The following is an 18,391-nucleotide window of genomic DNA, read 5'->3' as shown; positions in this document are numbered from 1 at the left end:
ATACAGTACTAAAGGGTGTGCACAATTATTTCTAACAGATTATTTGCATCCCTATCATTGGTATGGCTTTGGGTTTTGATTATTAATAAAAGCAGATTGTACCCTTGGTAACTTAGCATGATGAAATTATATCACAGATATGCTGTTATACTAAATACGACGTCCAACACTGCTGATAAAAGAAGCTGGAATGAAAATATTTTGGTCCCAATTCAGTCAGATATCCATCATTGTTACCGGTGTCCAGTTCGGTTAACAGCCTATGATTCCAAAGTGTCTGTCTCTGCCTGACCTTCTTCCAGTCTAGTCTGTGTGTTTTGTCAGCTCCAGGATCTTCCTCTGGATGTTGCGGCTGAAAGGCATCAAGAAATCATCCAGGTCCACCTCCAGGGACAAGGGCTGCTTCCGTTTCTCTAACTTTGACATCAGCTGGTGGGTGGTGGGCGGCTTCCCCCAAACCTGAGAAAGACACACAAGTCGGGATATAAGTTCTGTAAAAATGTACCAAAATGTATTTAGGATGCACTCTTCTGATAGCATTGCAGTTGGTGCAGTATATCATCCTGAATATGAAACATATCTTTTACCATGTCAAGACAAAAAGAAATAACTTGCCGTTTTTGGCACAAATGTGATGTCAACAGTGTTGGTTTTCCCTGTAGTGATCCTGGTGTTTTGCAGGATGACACTTTTTGACTCCTTCTGCAGAGGAGTCCTCCCTGCTGTTGCAGTTGATGCCTCAGCGTGCACCACACCTTCAGCAGCAAAACCCTGCAGGGAACACCAGAAATGTTCACATTTTCCAAATCTTATTCAAACACTTCCACAGTTGATAAAAAGCAAAGGTGAGCAAGTGTCAGATTGAAGGAGGAAGGGTTTAGGTGCATGATAGCAGCGAGAAATATCAAGAATAAAACACAAATCTAGGTCTGTGACATAAACCGTTTGCAGTTTGAGGATTAAAATCAAGACCTTTCTGATTTTTCCGTAAATATTAGTAAAGATACAGGAAACACATAGGACAAAGAACCTCAATGTCAACTATTTAGGAGCACAAAAAAGCATCAAAACAATAGATATTTACTTTGAACAAATACAATCTAGTTAAGGAATACTACTTCTTTCCTCTCCAAATCAGTAAAAACATTAGTGAACAAACTCTTTTGCATGTCAAAGATGTAAAATATAATTGCACATAATTAAACAATATAATAAAAAAAAAACAGTAGCTGAATTGGATATTACTGTTCTTGCCTGCATACGTAGCACATCCAGATATTTACAGTGTCATTAAGGTGCTGCTGCAGTGACTCTCCTGCCTGTAGCTGCTGCCAAGCTGGACTGAAGGCCTTGTGCATCTGCAGTTGTATATTATCTAGGGCTGCCGTTAAGTGCTTTGCATCTATTCCACCATGTCCTTGTTTCAACCATCCCCTACTTTAAAAGTTTAAAAACAGTCTGTTGTATACTTACACTGATTCTATAGCAGAGCACTGAACAGACTTTTTCTTAACCAAACAATACAGTGATCAGCACAAAAAAATGGGGTCAAATGTTGGAGTCAGTGTTTTTACTGCCACTTTCTCTCTGTACAGTCAATTTAAACATTTTTAATCATTTTGTTTATGGTCACAGTGTGTTCAGTAAATATATGCATGATCAATATCAATTACAACAGCGAAGGCTTATTATTAGATTTCTGAGGGTACGTAACATTTAGCTGACATGTAAATCAATTTAGCAGCAATGACTTCGTAGAGAGGGAAAAAAATGATAACAATTAAAACAGACACTGGTTCAATTAAATCAGATGAATTAAATATGATTGCAGTGAGTGTTTATGACTACTAGCTTAAAAAAACAAAACACAAATTTTTCATTTGTGCTATTTGAAGATCTTATTTTTACCAAGTGCATACAATTCTAGGTGTTTATAAGCTGACTATAGAACTAATTATCCCACTGGATCGCTGGCTCAGAGCCATAACTAAGTAGAGTGAATGTGCATGCATTATTTGCAGTGATTGATTCGTTTGTAAGTCACAGTAGATGGAAGTTTAATGGGCTTTTGGCTTCTTAAAGTCGAAAGTAAATCCTGAAGGTCTGTTGACTGAATGGGAAAGTTTGCCACAAGCAGAAAACATGAAGTGGACCAAACTGTCTCTTCAGGTAAGATTTAAAAAAATCTCAGTTCTTTGTTGCACCTGTTTGTAATTTATTCCACTTGATCGACTTTCTCTTTCCTTCTAGAAGTGCTGCTAGCAACTACACTGAGTTATGAATATTCTTGAGTAATTTATGCCACGGGACCACCAGCACACTTCAGAGCCGTAATAACAAAATCAATACATTTTGGTGGATTGTGGCCCGCTTACAGGAAAAGCAAAATGAAACACCAGCATGGTCTAGTTGTAACAAAGCACATCTGGTGTGATTTGCTTACTTATAGGAATCAGATTCCTCTACGGGGTTTGTTTCCCTCATGCTATAAGGAGTGTTCAGATGAAAAATAGTGAGTGTGGTTTTACTGCTGTATCCTTCACTGGGTGAGTGGGACCTGAACCACTCTGCTGGTCAAGGAAATCGCCTTTTTATGTTTAGTGCTTCAGAAAAACTAGAGCCATGCATTAAAAAAGTCAAGGTTTACCGTGTTTTCAGTCAACAGTAAATGAAGAAAAAATCTATTTCACACATAATTTACACAAAGCCTAAAGGTTTTATTATGTTCTTGGAGGACTGGTCAGAAGATTTTTATTGGAGCTACTTGGATACCTTCACTTTAGCAGATTTAGGTTTTTGAGCTTTGCTCCCCTTCCCCTTCGCTGGGTCCTTTGGTTTAGGCAGAGAATCGATCTTATCTTTGACCAATTCAATTACTCTGGAGTCTCCAAAAGCTCTGGCCACATCGAGGCAGTTGTGTCCTGCAGTGGAATAAAATACAATCAGTCAAATCATAGCAGAAATATCAGTTGTATGATTTAACCCAAAGGAATTGTCTGCACTTCCAATTCACGAGCCTGGTTTGTAGGACAGGGATGAGCGTATCCAAAAGTTTCATTCAGGCTCCCACACACTGTTCAACTTGCAAAAATACATTTGTTAGAGATGTTTTAGTGCTAGACCTCCATCAGGCAAATAGTTTGTTACAAAAAGAGAAACTGTCTTAAAAAGGGACAGACTACGATGTCATCCCCAATAAACATACTCTACATATTAAAGGAAACCATGGAAAAACAAAAACCTTCCACCGAATAACTATTTTCAGGACTACACTGAAAAAGAGAGTCATAAATATTACAAAAAGTTATTTACATAGTATGTGTAACATCCTAGGATAAGAATGCTTAAACCCTGCCACATTCACAAAAAGACCTCAACTTAAAGCTGACATATGGAGATGAACCTGCAGCTGAAGAAATACCCAAAAACCCACGATTCTTGTGGATAATGTTACGGAGGAAATGTGAACCCCAGCTATAAAACATCCCGGTACGCATTTCTTAGAGACTCTCCTTGCAATTGAACTTTGAATTATTTGAGTCAAACCTTTCTTGGTCTCTGCATTCACACTGGCTCCTGCCTTGATGAGGAAGTCCACGCAGGAAGGGTTGGAGCTTTCGATGGCCCTCATGAGAGGCGTTCCTCCACTGAGGGCCTGAGCATCTACGGTGGCTCCCGCCTTCACCAGGAGCTCAATAAGTTCCACGTCACCAGCATGAGCAGCATGATGGAGGGGCGTCCAGAGGAACGCGTCACACACATTCACGTCAGCCCTGTCAGGAACAGTTAGCTTGTTCAAAGAGGCATCATCACACACTGAAAATAGGTCTGAGCACTGAAGAACTTTTTACCATCAAGTTTAAAGTATCAAAGGACCATTTCAAGACCAAGGGTTTTTGACTTTAGGCCAGTTTTTTATGTTCCTGGTTTGATTTTGTGATATCTACAAGCGTACACGAAGTAATTTGTGAACACAAATCAACTTTCAAGTTTTTACATTCTAATTGTGTTATTAGCTGTCAGCACAATTTGTTTTTTAGTTTGTGTATGAGTGCTTTAATCACACTTTAGGAACTATGTCTTTGTTGCAACTTAATTTATGACAGAAATCTTAAACAAAATCCTCAGTTTTAAGCTTGCACTAAATAGTTTTAAGTGCATTTAAAGTTGAATTATTTTTCTAAAACTGAATTCTTTGACTATTTGCAGTCTGCAATATGCTTTATACTAGCCACTAAATGTATTTACAAGGGCACTTCAAAACATTCTCTGCCTCACCAAAAAATAAAACATCACAGGAGAAAGATCGTTCTTGCATCATTTTTTAACATAATCTCCTTTAACTTCAAGGCACTTGGTCTACTGACGTTGAAGCTTCACTATCCCTTCGCAAAGGAAGGTCACATCTCGACCTCCAAATACTCCTCAACAGCATGCATAACTTCAGCATCTCTCTGAAAACCGTGCAGACGCAGGTGGGATTTCAGTTTGGAAACAGACAGAAGTTAGGCGGTGCAGGTCAGGTGAGTAAGGTGCATCGAGCAACAGTTCAAAGACATATTTGGCTGCTTCTGCTACCTGTGCTGCGTGGACGCGAGCAACTCAGAGCAACAGTAGCCAGCTTGAAGCTTTCCTCTCCTTTTTTTCTTTGGTTGCTTCAAACATTTGAGTTTTCACAGACTGTGACAAAAGTATAGTATATGTATATTATACAGTTATGCCCCAAAATGAGAATTATGCCCCTTATTTTCAGGTGAGGCCAAGAACTTTATGCAAGTACCCTCATGCAAGAGGGTACAGTAGATTTTCTTGTCAATGGATCTGCCATTCTGTGCAGAGTTCAAGACAACCTACTATTGCACCAGTGATTCACAGGAAACAATGCAGGATGTAATTAAGCATGCTATTTTCTTCAATGTTAACTTCACTGATTATTTCCACTTTGTGTGTGAGGTGCTAGCGCTAATGCAAAACAAACTTTTCTTGCAGCCACAGTTTCATATGATAAATGTTAAAATTGTGAATTAGCTGTTACCTGAAAGGCACAAATAAAAAAAATCAGTTAGTTCTGAATTCAAAACATGAGCTCGCTTTCTCACCCATGGCTGAGGAGGTACTGGGCCACCTCGTAGTTGCCGCTGGAGCAGGCCACCATCAGCGGCGTCTTGTAAAACTCATCATGGACATCCACGGGAACGCCCTGACTAAAGGCGAGGTCCAGAGACTCCAGATCTCCGCTCTTCACAGAGTAGTTAATATTGATGTAGACCTTGTCTGGTTTCTCCACGTACCATCCTGAGTCGTTCAGTACGGGATGTGTTGGTGGGTGATCGGGGTCGAATCTGCGGATGTCTGAAGGGTTGTAGTAGGTCTCAATCATGAAGTGAGGTGGACCTCCGTTCGGTCGCCGGGGCATGAGCTCTAGTGGCTCGGTGCAAATGGGCATGGGGAGGACAAATTTACCCTTCTTCTTACCTCCTTTCCCTCCCTTTTCGCCTTTTTTCTTTTTGGTCATATAAGACGAGAGGAGGAATGGTTTCTTGATGTACTTGACACCTTTGATGAAGTCGTTAATGTTGACATTCCCTTCTCCTCCCTTATCGTGGGCTGAGATGACTGCATGAAGCTGGTCAAGTTCAGCTGGAGCCTTTAGCTCCTCTAACACAGAAATAAACTGGTCTTTACCAACGGTGTCCGATCCGTCCCCGAAGGCTTGACGTAATTCAGTCTCATATTCGTGAGACCAGTCGTGGAGGGTCAGCGCCCAGACAGCTGACATGAGGTTGACACTGCTGGATTTGTTGCCTTTCCCCTGTTGCTTCTCCGCTTTCCTGAGCTCCTTGGCTGCTGCTTTGTGACCGGAGTCTTTGGCAATCTGACGTGGCAGCAAACCTTCCTGGTTCTTCAGCTTCGGGTTACAACCTGAACACGGAGCAGAGTTTTATGAAAAATATAAACATATGGTAGAATTACCCAATTTAATTTGGGACTGTGTTTGCAGCTGCATATTCTTCCGTTTGATTTAATTTCCTGGGTCCACGTGTATCACAGCAGAGTTATAAGCTTACAGTATGTAAATACAAAAGGGCGAGTCCTGATCCTGTAACAACAGTCCTGAAGAACAGTAGGAGTAATGACCACAGAGCTATCTCAGTCCCATCAACTAAGAAAACAACAACCTGAAATTCACTGTACTGACATCAGGATGTCGTCTACTGTTCATCTCTCTTACAGTAGTCTGACTTACTGAATGTAGACTGCAGGTTTAATACAAATGACATGTCTGACTCGCATTTCACACAGCTTTGTCCTCCCCTTCCACTATCTACATTTTGGGTATTCCTTCCATTACAGAAAAAATACAACCTTCAAGCCAGCAACCTCCCACACTGAAAATGGCAAGTTTTGACAAAGATTTGGATCATGCAATGAGGCAGGCCTACTTGTTTTTTTAAGGGCATTAGCCATTTTACTGATGTGCAAATGTTTCACCATCCTGTGCTTAAAGCCATATGAGATAAGTGGGATTAGTGTAAAGAATTACAAACAAGCCAGAGTGTTTCCTCCCCTATAGCAGAATTATATTGAGGTGTAGTGAGACCATTCTCCAAACACTGTGGAGATAAATCTGGCTATGTGAAACCACCCTCAAAGTACCTCTCTGTGCAAGGAACTTGCAGCAGTTAGCATTGCCTGTGGCAGCAGCGTAGTGTAAAGGTGTGCTGCAATCGATGTTGATCACTCCCAGGTCTGCCGAGTGTGCAGACAGCACCTGAATCACCTGCACAAAACAGGACACCACAGAGGAACACATTACAGAATCCTAAATGTAAAGTTGTGTCTACACTGACAGTAGAAAAGTGTAATCTGAGTTAGTGCTCGCATTACAAATTTAAATAATGCATAGTTGGCAGACAATTACAATACTCTAATCAATTGAATGGTACAAATCATAAATTATGCAAACATCTTTTCCATTTTCAGATTATATTCATATAAATTTAGCTATCATTTGATTCTATAAAATGTGTTTGGTTTCTTAGAAGCTACTACACCTCAAAAAAGCCCCCCATGGCGGCGTAGTGTGCTGCTGTGAGGCGCTTCCCATCCAGGGCGTTGGGGTTTCCCCCTTTCTTAAGAATGGCTCTAACAAGCTGCAGGGAGCCTGCTTTGGCTGCTTCCATTAACGCTGTGACACCAGTATTCTGGAGGAGAGGAGAGAGGAAGACTCAGCGTAAGTATAAAGGAAACAGCATGAAGAGCTGCAAATATCACAGCATCACACTATGTTGTGTACTCAAAGGATAAGCTATCAGTTTGCACAGTCTCTTCAAAGTGCAGCTCCCACTACTTCTTAGCGTTGTCTCTGATATCTGTTTGTTTTACCTGATTTGTTGCATTGGGATCTGCTCCACCATCGAGCATAATAAGACACAAGGGCTCACACTCTTCGCTTTTTTCACATGCTAGCTGGAAGACATGAATCGCCTTCGTTGACACATTGTTGACGTCCGCCTGGCACTTCAGCGCCACCTGCAGGCAGCGGGAGTGGCGCTTGGTGGGGTAGATGCAGTAGAACAGCACACCTGATTGACGAATTAAAGATGGGCATCATGGGTGTGAAAGTTTAGCAAAACTTAACCAACATAGACAGATAGGGTGATTGACTCTCTGGTTGACATTTGTCTCCAGGATTTAAAAAATTTCAACAGATTTTGAAATCAGATTGCATCACACAAATATGGAGAAACTTCAGATATTTTTATTTCTAATCTCAAGTATGCATACACTGCAAGATTTGAAAACAATGGTGTTTCAAACATCACAGGATATTATTAAAATTACTGCACCAGAAGGGGAAATCAGGGTGCCACCTCACGTGATCTGATGGGGAAGCAGATGTAAACAAAATGGAGACTTTGGTGCTGTAGTGACATTTTGCAGTAAGAAACAAAAATCACAGTCTGGTGAGAAAATGGTTGTTAAGATTTGGTCAACAGTTTGTCTATTCATCAGCTAGAACTGGAGGTGAGATTTTAATTATCAGCTTTAATATCTGTAGCTAACGTTTTACCTTCAAGGGCTAGAAAGTTCAGCATTGTTTGGCAGCAGTGTTCACTTTTTTGGGAACTAACAAAGTAATAATCCAGATTTTAATTCCTAAATATCAGACATGTTTAATATCATCAGTGTGGATCCAGTGAGTTTGCAAGTAGTTTTGGGTCAAACATCAGCTCAGACCAGGATCCCAGGTCAGATGTCTCCTTGTGTTGTCAGAAGGGGTGAAACAAAAGCAAAACTAAATGGCATTATGTCAAATAAGTCATCAGAGTGGCTGCATTTAAAATAAATGACCAAAAAAATCAAGTATAAACTTTGCGAACAGCAGTTTGCCTATCACAGCTCATTATCTGAAACCATAGGCTACCTTATCTGTGTTATATCGATATTATCGTGGCAGCAACAGTGAGTCTGGGACCAGTTCAAGACGTTTAAGACCTGATCTGTAAATCCTCACATTACAAAAAAAATCTGGGTCAAACATCAGTTTAGACCAAGATCCCAGGTCAGATTTCTCCTTGTATTGTTAGTAGGGGTGATACGAGGGCAAAGCTTCTGTAGTCTGAGCCTGGTATTAGACACCATATAACACAACATCCCAGCTCAAATTCTGAATGAGGACCTTTGTTGTTGGTCACACCCATCTGTCTCATCCCCTATTTCCTCTCAACCACAGCTATTAACGCCCTAAAAATGGTAAACATGCAACAATATCCTCTAAATTAGCAATATTTTGCAGTGAACTCACTATGTTTGTAATTTTGTCTGTATGTCTGTGTGATTTCCTGCAAAGGAATCTGAAACTGAAGGACATCCAAGGTTCACATATGGATGCATTTTTTACTTTTACTCATCCAGGAAAGTTTTTTTCTGTTGCTTAGGAGTTTTTACACAGTTGCACACATTCACTCTTCATCATTCATTCAAACTGGTGCCTCAGGCTGGTTGCTCTAACATTGAGGCCAACACCACGGATAATACAATCAAGTGCCCATTGAAGCTCAGCCTGCTGGGGAATTGCCTGGCTGAGAGTACTGAGACCAGGCCCAACAGGTCCTTGGGGAGAGCAGGGTGATATCAGGTTACCCAGCGTGCTTCACAAGAGAGGATCACCATTAGGACTTGATCTGTAATTAGATGTATCCGTGTTGCCTGACATACAAACACATCCTTCCACACATACAGTCACGCACACATGTATACATACTGCACGGGGTATGTAAATTATACAAAAGCATGTAGTGTATTCATGCATGAGCACACACAAATATGCTCTGCCTTGTCTCTGCTCTTTTCTTTCTGTTCTCAGAGGAGTGCCTGTTACAGTAATTGATGCCCCCATACACACTGTAATTGGGGTAATTATCACAACAGGTTGAAAAAGGTCCTGAAGAAGAGCTTTAGGCTCTCTGATTGGAGTTGTCGGGGATACCGCCTCCTCATCAATATCTAAACAGAGGCAGCATGCATTTTCATGAGTTGTAAGATAAGGCAAGGCATTCAGCAGCTCTAACTTGAGATGGAAAACACCTCTATTAGGGAAATGGACACTTCAAGCTCGAATGAGAATATATTAGTCGAAGCCAAGCTCTTCCATTACCTCACACAGTTAAAGCACTTCAAGTTACTGAACAAACACATTGTGAGTGCATCCCTCTGCAGTGTGTCAGAGTTTTATTTGTACTGACTTGACTGATAAAATCTGACCGAAAAATGACCTTTAGCTGTGGTCTAGTGTTGATTAGACCTGTCAGGAGATTCATATGCTCTCAACCGACCAAACTCTCATTCATTGGACAATCACTGGCGTTACTTTCATAAGGAGAAAAGTTTCCAGGATTAAGCCATTATTTTTGGCAGACAACCTGTGAACATTCCCACGTTTTCACAGCTTTGAACTAGCACAACCTAACGGAGACTTTGAGACTGAACAAAGAGTCTATGTCTGAGGGTTTATTTACTGACTATTTACTCAGACTTAGCTCCAAACTCAGTGACACCATGTCAAAAAAGTCATCGGTGTGGCTGCATTTAAAGTGTAAACACTGCAAACAGCAAACTGTATTACAAGTAAATTGGGAAAAATGAATATCTAACCCACTAAAATGAATTACTACCATCAGGTGAATGTTCTGGAGGCAGCAAATGTAAAAACAACCATTTCAAGCTCTCCTTCCTCCCCCCACTCATTACTTTACTCATAAATTATTCTCTTAAGCCTCACTTGTGTAGAGCTTGCTCCATAGGTAAGAGGCCATAGTCTCATCCAGCTCCTGCACCATGCTCTTGTATTACTGCCATGCTTGTCCTTATCTAATAATTTTAACACGCTCTTACTTATTTATATTATAATGTGGCATGTGCAATGTCACACAAAAAATGTCGCTGACTACTCAATGCACTTTGTACAAAGCGATAGTACACATCTCATGGTCCTAACCTTCCTAAACCCACCACATGTCCTAAACTCCTGCATCAGCCCTAAGAGGACTGAAACTCTGTTGTTGCTCAGTGTGTCTTTATAGTTTTACTTTCTGTCACCATTCTGTAACCGGTGTCTCTCATTTTGATTTTTTAGCCATTGATCTCTCCCTCACACAGCTTCTCCGCCATATGCATGCTACACCGTATGCCATGTGTAATGTCCTTGGCTGCTCACCTTTGCCTTCAGCATCCAGAAGCCTCATGTCAGCTTGGTTCTTGGCCAACAGAGCCACGATGGTGTGGTTGCCAAGCTCAGCAGCCATCATGATTGGGGTTTGGCCCTTCTTGTCCTGGATGTTGGGATTTGCTCCGTGGGAGAGAAAGAAGTCGACGAGGTCTGTAAAGAGAGAGAGAAGAAAAAACCCAGAGGAACAGATTACATTTCAGGTTTAATACAAGCAAATTCTATGAACTGGTTTCTCTTGAGTTATGACTGATTTTGAAAGTCATCAGAAACATTTTAAAGTTGTAGATTTTGGCTACGAGTACCCCAATGCCGATTATTTAGCTTTATATTTCTTCTCAGTCTCCTGTGTAGGCACACTTATCATTCCTAAACATTACCGCAGGTACTGATTAAGATTCTCCTTTAAACTTGAGAGTAGACATTCATTTTGCTATTATAATGCCATTTTCTATCAGTCTGGAAACTATCACACCTCTTTCTGACCATTATTTTTTATAGCCAAGAAAAAAATAGGCATAGTATTTACACTGGTTTTTGGCGGCTGTAAACAAAAACTCAGGTTACTTTAAAATAAATATTCACAGTATTTGAGTTATGTAAACGTAGCAATCAGGGTTTTTCCTTGCTCACAATGAGCCTTGTGGGGGAGAGTATGCAGATAGTAAGTACAACTGGACTGTGTACAGTAAAAACAATGTCTGACAGAAACGTATACATTTTCTTGTTATCGCTGACCATTTGATAAATAAAAATGTCTCTTATGCTCGAGTAAACAAAACCTCAGTTAACAAAACAAAATCATTTTTCTATGGCACTTGCTAAAACCTGTTTGGGAGCTGCAAAAAAAATAAAAAAAATCCTCTCTGCAGGTAAAACCCTGCCAAAGGTTACTTTCATTGTTTGCCTCTACCAAGTGTGACGGAGTTTGGAAAGGGGTCAAGTTGCCAGGTAGCAGGCTAGCCGAGCGCCTTGTTCAAGTAAATACACTGCATATATTTTGGAAGAGGCCCATCACCATGGTTGTTGGTTGAAACTGCCACATGGAGCGCCCCAGTGCCGTCCTTTGGCTCAGTGAGGTTGATGAGGTTTTCCACCCCGATGTTCACCATCTTCTCTATCTGCACTTTGTCATTTTTATGGATGTACTGCAGCAGGCGGTAGATCTGAAGGACCTGCAGGTGGGAATGTGCTTCTTTGCAGCTCATTGTGTAGTCAGTGTGAGGCTGAAGGAAAACAAGAAAAAAAGAACAGTTAGAACTTCCTGACAAGCATGCAGGTGCAAAAGTGGAGCTTTTTATTTTTTTTGTCTTTGATTTAACCTATTAAAAACTTATCTCATGTATCATGTTACATATTTATATGTTTAATTCCAGGAAAATAATCCCTTCCTGCCTATAATGGCTTACATGTAACTCCTTCCTTTGTGCTGGAGCACACCAGCTCACCTACCACTCTACACAAACATTGTGAAACTGCTTTGGTAAACTGTAATATTGGAGCATCTTAGAACCAAAAACGGATTCTCAAGAAGAATAATGACACAAAAAATGACATTACATATGAAACTCTGGATGTCTGAGTCTGTTTTTGATATTGTCATAAGTACGTCACAGTTCCAGGGTGGAAATGCTCAGCTATGGTGCTGACTGACTGCTTTTTTTTGCCTATAGTGTGACTACAAAGCGAGGAATTTTATACAGGTAGGTTTTAGCTTGTACAGTTGAAATCATTCTTTAATGTCAATTCACCACAATTGTTGTGAGGTTTGTCACTTCACAACAGTCTGTAGAGTTGTTGTTGTGCTCAGACAGTAGAAACAACCTGCTTTGCTTTGAAAATGGTTCCCTAATTACTTTTTAACTCCATCTAACTCAAACAGAAACTCCACTAACACCACTATAAAGCTATATTTATATACATATTGCCAGAGGTGCAGATTTGAGGAAGGACACAGGGGAATACATTCCCTTCAGTATTTACTATATGTCATTTGTTTCCCCCTAATAAAAACGGAAAGAAGCAAATTACCTCTTCTTTGAAAAACTGCTGCAACCTTTACTAATAAAAGCAACAATAATATTTTCTTCCATGTGTCAAACACAGATTGCGAGGGGAGGTGTAGGAAGGCTGGCGAGGCATGTGGAGGACAAAATTACTCTGGCAAGAAAACTGTGCTGGAAAATAGGAGGCTGTTTATTTGCAGCGTCTGAACAAACAGCAGTCTATAAAAGAAAATGGAGAAAGCATTCAACAATTACTTCAGTGCTGCGTTTTGCCGTCTTCTGATCCAACTACTTCCTCCCTTCCCTCCTGGCAAGTGAATAGACATAAGGAAGGGGGGCTTGCCTTTCTAGTTCAAACTGGCCAATTAGGTCACATCTATTAGCCAATCATATTTGAGCCCACACCTACTCGGTTAACCTATGGAAGAGCTGCTCTTGAGGTGTGGCTCCATTTGAAGCTCCAGAACAAGATGACCTGTGCATACTCATGACTTTAAGACTTAATGTCTTTATAATAGGCGGCTTGTTTTAATCACACAACTAAACTTTAAGAAGTACAATTCTGTCTGCAGCCACTGAGATTGTAAACATCAGATTGTAGCAGTGTGTGATTTATGTCCACTTTTCTACACAAAAGACTTGCACATAGTCAGGCAGGGAGTTTCTATCCAGTGTGTTCTGAAGGTGTAGAAAGTTTAGAAACATGAGCCGAAATACATATGAGCTATTAAACCCCAGAAGTTTATGAATTAATTACAATGAATAAATAAATTATTTACTTGAAAACATGCCATGTCCACATCAAAAGAGGTTACTTGCACAACAAATGACAGAGAACTGGGGGGGAGAGTAAATCACATTTGAAAGCAACACAGAATACTTTAGAAAAACTATATTAAAAAGCCAGGCCCTAAAGTAGAACGTTTTTAACAGATATTACCACAAAATTAACCACAACCCTGTGCAATATTACTTAAATGTCAACTGATTCAAGATTAAAAACCTCTCAATAATTGTGTTATTTCTAAATAGACGAGCTGAGTGTTTCCTCTTAATAACAGTAAAAAACAAACACTATATTGAATTTGTAAAATAGAAACTCTTAGGAGCAAAAGTGATTACACCTGTGATCACTGACGCAAAACTGAGTAACCAGAAGACTAAATCGTGACTACGTGTGTGTTGACTCAGCAGGGATCGTATTAAATTAAAAAGCAGGATCTCCAGGAGAATAATTATTTAAAAACAACACAGAATGCCCGAAAGCCTCACTGCAATATATTTAATTACATTGCAATTTGTCACTGGGAGTCAGAATTTTGAGTTTTCCTTTGCATAAATAGTCCAGTTCACCATAAATTGATACAGAAAGGCACAAACCGGTGCATAAAAATAAACCAGAATGCAGGACATAAATGTTTAAAGCCAAATTTATTTTACTGCTGGGGCACCATTTGACCTGTTTTGGCCTTTTATAGCTTAACCCTCCTGTTATCTTTGGGGTCAATTTGACCCCATTCGGTGTTTAACGCCTCTACATAAGTGATTGACAGAATTTTTTCAGTTTTGTTTAAAGGGCGAGTTACACATAAACTTGGGCAACAATTTTAATTATGATACGTTTTTGGAGGTTTATGTTGCCGGGGTCAAATTGAACCCAATTAGAAAGAAATTTGAAGGCAATAGGAGGGTTAAAAACTTTTACCTGAGTGAGAGTAAATAATATTTGTTAATGATACATTTGAGAACACGTAAAAGATGCAGAAGGGAAGATCACATTTAGAAGCAACACAGAACACTTCAGCAAGACTGTCCTGAAAATACAGGAAGCTCAATAAAGTAAAAATGAATACCAAGTTAGAAAACATGCGATCACTTAAAGGAAAATGAGTTACCAGGAGAGTACATCATGTGGGACTCAGCGGGGATCTCATTCGATAAAACAGGTTATCTTGAGAAGAATAAATATTTAAAAAAACAACAAATTCACTGCAGTATGTTGTAAATTACCACCAGATGCTTGAATTTCACGTTTTCCTTTGTATAAACAAAGACATATCTATCATAAATTGATCAAAACAGACAAACTGGTGCATAAGATTTAACCAGAATGCACTACATACAAGTTTTTGATGCTAAAAACCAAAATATAGGTACTTTAACCCAATTGTCTGTTACTGCTGTAGGAGGATTTGACCTGCGTTGACCTTTTACTGCTTACAAACTTGTGTAAAAGTAAAGAAAATGATTTTTAAACGCTGTAAATGACACTTACAGCGACATAAACATTAAATTAAAAGGCAGATATAACACTTTCATCCTTCCACCCACCTGCTTGCAGCTCGGTTACACCGGTTAGCTCGTCTCTCCGGTTTTCCGGTTTGGCACGTTAACTGAGCTGGAAAGCTTTAAAACTTGTCGCCGTTTTTCGTCCACATTCCCACCGAGCAAAGCCACATTTACACTGAGTTTCTGCGCCGTTTTTACTTCACCTTAAAGCTCAACGCTTCACTTTGGAAGGAAGGAAACAGACTCGGCCCCATGGCAACGGAGCTCCATGGCAACGGCACGCGTGAAAATCCCGGAGAGGACGTCCGTTCGTTGCGTTCAGGAGCTGCTGAGAGGCTCGGAAATATCAGACACTGTAGAAAAAATATTTAAACACACTCAGTATGAAAATAAAATAAAAGTTCACTGCAGCAAGGTAATGTGCACATGAGAGCACACAGTTTCTACCAAAAAATATACAACATTTAAATGTAATAATCTATTTCTTTTTGCAATGGCAGCTCCATGCTTTCAAATATTCAGTGATATGTTCCTCCTCCATTAACAGTTTTTTTTTCTAATTTCAAAACAAACATTTGGAATTTGATTGCTCTTATTCTTTTTTTATTCTTTTTAAAAAATATTATTTTATAGAGCTTACATTTTCCTACTTTTTTTTTTTACTTTGGCATTTACTGATTTGCAAGTTTCATCCTGTTTCAGTTTTTCTTTCTTTCTTTCTCACCGCTTAATCCTCATTAGGGTCGCGGTGTGGCTGGAGTCTCTCCCAGCCGAAGGCAGGGGACACCCTGCACAGGTCACCAGTCTATCACAGGGCTACACTTACAGACAGACAACCAAGCACACTCACATTCACACCTACGGACAATCTAGAATCACCAATTAACCTCAACATGTTTTTGGACTGTGTGGGAGGAAGCCGGAGAACCTGGAGAGAACCCACACTGCACGGGGAGAACATGGAGAAAGATTCCAGTGCCCCCACCGGGACGCGAACCGGCAACCTTCTTGCTGCGAGGCAACAGTGCTACCAACTGCGCCACCCTGCAGCCCCTGTTTCAGTTTTGCTTTTGCTTTTTGCACATATTTTCGTTCTTGACTCTCTGCAGTAGTTTGGCCTCACCAAACGTTTTAAAACATGTTATACAAACAAATTTGACTGTGATTAAACACTGGATACAACTTCACATTTTAACCAAAACTTGGGTATCACTGATTGCCCCATATAAACTCTGTTGTATGGTCTGATATCCAGTTGATTATGTACAATTATGTATTTTAAGAGAGTCTGGGTCTATATCTATAGAGCAGGAATGGAAGTTTTTATTAGTATCTATTTTTTTTCCATTTTCTTTCCAGAATTCTTAAAATACTGTTCATGGCCATGTTTTTAGGAATAAAATGTTGCATAAATAAGTCTATGAATAAAATATGAACAAATCTCTCAGCAGGAAACTTCCGCTAATTAGAATAAACCTGGAACGTTTGTATGTAAGTGCTCCCAAAGAGATGTCTGGTTTAAAATCAAGAAAAAAACTCATTTTGAGAAAATGGACTTTAAAAATATGTGTTATAATAGACATTTATAGACATAAGTAGATAAAGTGTAGTTAAAAAAAAACAAACAAACAAACACCTAAATGCATAGTATGGATGTTTTCTTTCCGTTAGCCTGAAAAAACAGGTTTTATGGAAGCTAAATATCTCCAAATTGTACAATAATATGTTTGTCTGCAGTGTCTCTGTACAGTTTTGAGTTACTTGTACTTCATTTGAGCATTCACATTTCTGCTGCTCCACAAAAGTCAGATATTGCACTTTTTGCTGAGTTGTATTTGATTGCTAAATGTGGTTACTTTGCATATGTAGTTTGATACTACAAAATAAAAACAAATAAATTAATATTATGGATAAAGATAAAACTTTATTGATCCTTGAAGGGAAATTGACAAGCTTCCCAGCAGATAAACTTCATAAAATAATTAAATCGCCTTCACCAGCTCCAGGTGTTGAGATAATGAACACATTAATGCATCAACAATTATAATCTAATAATGTGCATCACTCTGAAATATGCCATTCTGTATTTTAGGTGCTTTTGCTTTTGGTACTTTAAGTATAAATGTAGTAATTTAAAACTGTGATAGCGGCACTTTTCCTTGAGTACAGGATGTGACTACACCTCTGCAATTGACTCCCACAAAGCGGCTTCAAATCGTGCGATCCAGATGAAATCAGTCCACTATGAAAACAGAGTATATCTGTATCTCATCTTGTTATGCTTTCTTAAGTTCTCAAGCAGTCTGTGTTGGATTACAGCTTCGAATGATAGTGCACAGATCAGCTTACAGAGTCTCGGTTAAGACTTTGTTTGGGTGAGTGACAGCGGAGTGACAGCTATTGAATGCTGAGACTCTTACAAAGAGTCTTGTATTTACATCCTTTACATCAGCAAAGTACTCATACCACAATGTAAACATACCCGGTTACAAGTGAAAGCCCAGCATTCAAATGTTATTTAAGTTAAGATATAAATGTTTTATCAGGAAAATGTATTTAAGTATGAAAAGCACAATGTCTGCTGTGTCTGTTAAACTATTGTATATTATAGCAATAGATAATTATCAGATATACATTCATGTAAAGGCACAATTCTTCTGTTGTAGTTAGTTTGAGTGGTGCTCAATTTCTGGTACTATTTTCTAAACAACTGAAACTGTTAGAACTATGATTTCAAGTATGGATTTATTATTTTCCATAAATTAAATGACTAGTTGACTCCATCCTCAACAACAAATTAATCACCAACCGTTTTGATAATCGATTAATGAGCTTGAGTAATTTTTTAAGAAAAAAATCTTTCTAAAGCTTCTTAAATTTGAATATTTTCTGGTTCTTTGCTCCTCTGTGACAGTAAACTGAAAATCTTTTTATTGTGGACAAAACTAGACATTTGTTATCTTGGGATTTGAGAAACACAGATGTACATTTGTCACCATTTTCAGGCATTTAGAGACCAAATAACTAATTGGGTAATTAAAATAAAATAAAAATAATAATAACAGATTATTTGACAATGAATAAACTGATCATGATTGTGAAAAAAGTCTGAAAGTAGTGAAAAATATCTTCACCAGTGCTCTAAATCTGAATAGCTGTCGATTTATGTCAGTTAACTCGTAGATTATTGACTTAACTTTGTTCAGCTGTATTTGTTTAATTTGTAAAATAAAAAAATGGAATGAATTTTCCTATTTCTGTGGTGTGGTGGAGGAGAAGTAGAAGAGAAAAGATTTAAGTGAAGTACAAGCACCTCAAGTTTGTTGTTAAATAAATGTGCTGATCTACGTTTCACCAGACAAGCGAT

The 18,391-nt window shown here is 39.2% G+C and overlaps 1 protein-coding gene across 1 annotated transcript; it reads right to left on the bottom strand.

Annotated features, from left to right (window-relative positions):
- Positions 1 to 303: 303 nt before the first annotated feature.
- ankef1a (ankyrin repeat and EF-hand domain containing 1a) lies at positions 304 to 11,937 on the bottom strand. The gene is made up of 10 exons (XM_008301965.1): positions 11,748 to 11,937; positions 10,721 to 10,882; positions 7,387 to 7,586; positions 7,056 to 7,205; positions 6,658 to 6,781; positions 5,100 to 5,922; positions 3,547 to 3,773; positions 2,773 to 2,921; positions 616 to 771; positions 304 to 459 (listed from the first exon to the last, which is right to left on the bottom strand). The coding sequence occupies exons 1-10, from the start codon at positions 11,935 to 11,937 to the stop codon at positions 304 to 306; spliced, it is 2,337 nt and encodes a 778-aa protein (XP_008300187.1).
- Positions 11,938 to 18,391: the final 6,454 nt, after the last annotated feature.

Source organism: Stegastes partitus, unplaced genomic scaffold, assembly GCF_000690725.1.
Source record: "Stegastes partitus isolate 25-593 unplaced genomic scaffold, Stegastes_partitus-1.0.2 Scaffold1739, whole genome shotgun sequence".
Taxonomy (NCBI): domain Eukaryota; kingdom Metazoa; phylum Chordata; class Actinopteri; family Pomacentridae; genus Stegastes; species Stegastes partitus.
Note: the sequence above shows the minus strand (reverse complement) of the source record. Positions and strands in the feature narration are given on the sequence as shown.

What these genes read in the sequence shown, in the direction of transcription:
- ankef1a (XM_008301965.1), bottom strand. Translation starts at nt 11,937, where the DNA reads ATGAGCTGCAAAGAAGCACATTCCCACCTGCAGGTCCTTCAGATCTAC. An exon ending in CCATGGGGGGCTTTTTTGAG is followed by an intron (nt 6,782 to 7,055) that starts GTGTAGTAGCTT and finishes TGTTTTGTGCAG; the next exon opens with GTGATTCAGGTGCTGTCTGC. An exon ending in TCACATTTGTGCCAAAAACG is followed by an intron (nt 460 to 615) that starts GCAAGTTATTTC and finishes TGTCTTTCTCAG; the next exon opens with GTTTGGGGGAAGCCGCCCAC.